General features: G+C 43.3%; 1 protein-coding gene across 1 annotated transcript; it reads right to left on the bottom strand.

The window, feature by feature from the left end:
- Positions 1-743: 743 nt before the first annotated feature.
- mnx1 (motor neuron and pancreas homeobox 1) lies at positions 744-3,060 on the bottom strand. The gene is made up of 3 exons (XM_029529511.1): positions 2,544-3,060; positions 1,528-1,688; positions 744-1,031 (listed from the first exon to the last, which is right to left on the bottom strand). The coding sequence occupies exons 1-3, from the start codon at positions 3,058-3,060 to the stop codon at positions 744-746; spliced, it is 966 nt and encodes a 321-aa protein (XP_029385371.1).
- Positions 3,061-3,445: the final 385 nt, after the last annotated feature.

The raw sequence follows: 3,445 nt of genomic DNA, 5'->3' as shown, positions 1-3,445 counted from the left end.
GCCGACTTGCTGTTTGCTCTCACTGCACGTTTGCACAGATCTGACAGCGCTATTAACAGTAATTCCCATGACCCCACCTGTCAGAGCTGCAGAAAAACACACGTCCAGGCTGCAGCCCTGCGAGCAGCCCCGCTGTAAATCAATGATCATCATCATATTAATGAGAATAATAATCAAAATACCGACTGATATTTATAGAAAACATTTTATTTCGCGTTGTTTTGCACCGAGAGAGACGCTAAACAATAATTTAGCATGCACTGGTATGACCATTTTATAAATACAGTATAGAAAAATAAACATACTTTTTTTTTTTTAAACTCCAGCGTGATATGACGCACTATGGAAGTATAACACCACAAAAAACACAACAAGACAAATGGCAGCAGATTATAGACCGTGTGCTGTGGGATATAAGAGAAACTAACCATCACTGCACAGAGATTGAAGTCCTGAGCCAGTTTACAGCATTTTGCATAGAAACCATGCAATGTCAGTGTTACTATAGCCGAGTGCTGAAGACTGTTCCTACGGTGTATCATCAAACTAAATATTTTGTTTTCAATGCGCGTCAAAAGCCTGTAACATATTGTTGACCTACATTTTATTCTTTTCATAACAAAAAAATAATAATAATAATAATTTTCATTTATTCCATGAAGGCGATTAGAGGTTGGATTGCATGCAACTGCATTTTTCTAGCGAAAATCCCCCACAGTCTTTAGAAATTGAGATCTTCGTCTTCAGGGCTGCGGACTAATGTCACTGGTGTGATTTCTCTCGTCGTCCGAGGAGCAGTCTGACGAGTTGTACAGGAAGTTATCGCCCTCGTCATCGTCACTGTCCCTGAAGTCTCTTATTCTGCCATTTTTTGAGTCTGTCTTGCTGTGATAATCCGACTGTTCCAGTCCGTCAGATTTCTCCTGGCCGCTCTTGGTGCCCTTTTGCTTCTCGGCCTCCTGGGCGGCCTGCTCTTTGGCCTTCTTACTTCTCTTCCACTTCATCCGTCTGTTCTGAAACCAGATTTTGACCTGTAGAGATGGACAAGACATGTAGCTGAACAGCTGCATTGATTCAACTAACCGTGGCTCCTGCTACAGCAGCGTCTCCGCTTCTCTTCAGACAGGGCTACTTTGTTAAACATCATTTCCAATCTATCACTTTTTATTGCCTAGTTCCAGTAGTAGTTATGAAAAGCCCCCAGAGTACTGAAAAATGAATTTTAAAAAACTGTAGCCTAACTCTGTGCGTAACTGTGCGTAACGACTGCGTAAAGGTCACTGTCCACTTGACCATGATCGACTGCGCGTTACAATTATCCAACCCTGAATTAATTTATTATCCCAGGTTTAATTAGGTAACTCAACAATTTAGATACCAGTACTGAGAATCAAATTTTTAAGTGAACTTTATTTTTTCTTTGTTTTAAAATGTTCATATTAAAAAAATATTTAACATTGTGTGAATTTTCTGGGGCGAGCCTTCCCAGAATATAATCACAACAACCGGCTGTGTGTGCACATTCACCTGTGTCTCTGTCAGCATGAGGGACGTGGCCACTTCAAAGCGCTTCGGTCGTGACAGATACTTATTCAGTTTGAACTGATGCTCCAGCTCCAGCAGCTGCTGACTTGTGAATGCAGTTCTGGGTCTTCTGCACTTGCCAAGCAGATTGGACTGAGCCTGAGCTGCAAGAAGAAGACAACATCAATTTCATGCACTTGAAAGCTTCTCAACGCTTTTCTTGACACACAAAAAAGGTCCAAAGAATGCCCTTAGCCAGCTGCCAGATTATGAGAATAATTCAAAATAAAAATAAGTATAATAAAATATCCAAAAAGTTTTTTGTTTTTTTTTATTGGAAGGCAAACCGGGCCAAAATTTTCACAGTTAAATCAAGCAACACTGCCAGCCCTTGGCTGTTATTGCATTGTAAAACGTAATTTTCCATCTCTGAGCTCTCTGCTTAAGCAACAAGGTCATCCACATATGAATATTTCCATAGAGAAGCTATTTGCCACTCCATTTTGAACAAATCTGTTAAGACGAGCAGAAACAAAAAGGCAGTATCTGGTGAGCAAACAGCATGTCGACTGTGGGTTTCACACTCCTCTGCTACTTTCCCACTGTCCATTATCTGTCAATTTTAGTTCCTCTCAGAAAAAACATGACCCTATGACAGCTTTTTTTTTTTTTTTTTCATTCACACCATCACAGTGCACCAGAAACCTCCCAAAGCAGCTTTATTTCAGAGATCTCTGAATGCAGCTCTAATCTGGGTTGTATATTTATGTCTTTAGCTGTTTCAGTAGGACATTATTTAGGCCTGCATTGCTTATGGCTCATTCTTGTTCGTTATTCAAATGACAACCAACATGATTACTATAAAATATTTATACACCATATGGGATTTACATTCGTAACTGCTTGATCAAATTATATATATAATTATATTATATATTATAAATTTTATATATATATATATTCAGGTAACTAAGAAAAAATACCGAAATATTTTGTAGCCAAATAAAAATTGTACTCACAGTTAAAGTCAGACATTTTGGGCAGCATCATGCCGGCTGTGGAGACCCGGAGCCAGTGGTCCAGCTGGAAGGTGCTGGCTGTCAGTTTGATGGGGTCGCTGGAGTGGTGGTGATGGGAGCCGTGCGGGTAGGAGTAGGACAGGGCCGGGTGTTGGCCCGTGAGAGCTGCAGCCGAGTAGGTGTACATGGGATGGCCGTAGAGAGCCTGTGCGGGGATCCCCGCGGTGCTCTGCGGGTGTAATCCAACCATGCTGTGCGGACTGTTGAGGAAACCCGGTTTAGGGATCAAGCCGCAGGTGGAAATCCTCGGCGGGGACGGCGTCTCGGTGCGTAAAGACTCGGCGCTGGTGGTCAACTCCGGGGCTGCCCCGCTTCCAGACGATGGGATGGAGGAAGAGGAGGAGGATGAGGAGGAGGAGGAGGACAGGGAAGTCACAAGCGCCAGCGGGGAGGTCTGCACCTTGGGTGTATCGACTGCTAAGAGCGCGTCAATGCGAAAGTTTTTGGATTTCTCCATCGGGGCCCCGGTGCAAGTCCTTGTCGCCTGCGCTGCTGTTAAACGAAGGAGAGAGTCAGTGCCGTTTTCCCACCTCTCAAAAGTTATGATGTGGTCCGGAGTGTGAGAGAGGAGCTCCGTGTGACACTTAATCCCCGTCAGATGGAGGCGATTGGTGCAGCCTTCTGGCAGGGGGCCGTCCCAAGCGGCTGTCGGACCCAATAACGCCTCTCTGCTCTAATCACTGTAAAGCCCAGTGTTGGCTGCCTCATTGCTTTCATAAAATATTACTATTATAGGAAAGCGTTAGAAAAAAACTTTGACTTCTGATCTGCTATAGCTGGGTGTTATTTTTTTTTCTGCACAGGGAAACATGCAGTTCATTAACAGAGGTTTTGTCGAGTAA

The sequence above is a fragment of the Echeneis naucrates genome, chromosome 20, assembly GCF_900963305.1.
Source record: "Echeneis naucrates chromosome 20, fEcheNa1.1, whole genome shotgun sequence".
NCBI lineage: Eukaryota > Metazoa > Chordata > Actinopteri > Carangiformes > Echeneidae > Echeneis > Echeneis naucrates.
This window is presented reverse-complemented; position numbering and strand designations above follow the sequence as displayed.

Bases quoted from the DNA above. Each gene is read 5' to 3' on its own strand.
- mnx1 (XM_029529511.1), bottom strand. From the start codon at position 3,060: ATGGAGAAATCCAAAAACTTTCGCATTGACGCGCTCTTAGCAGTCGAT. The intron at 1,689-2,543 runs GTGAGTACAATT...TTCTTCTTGCAG, and splicing joins CAAAATGTCTGACTTTAACT to CTCAGGCTCAGTCCAATCTG. The intron at 1,032-1,527 runs GTGAATGTGCAC...CCATCTCTACAG, and splicing joins TCATGCTGACAGAGACACAG to GTCAAAATCTGGTTTCAGAA.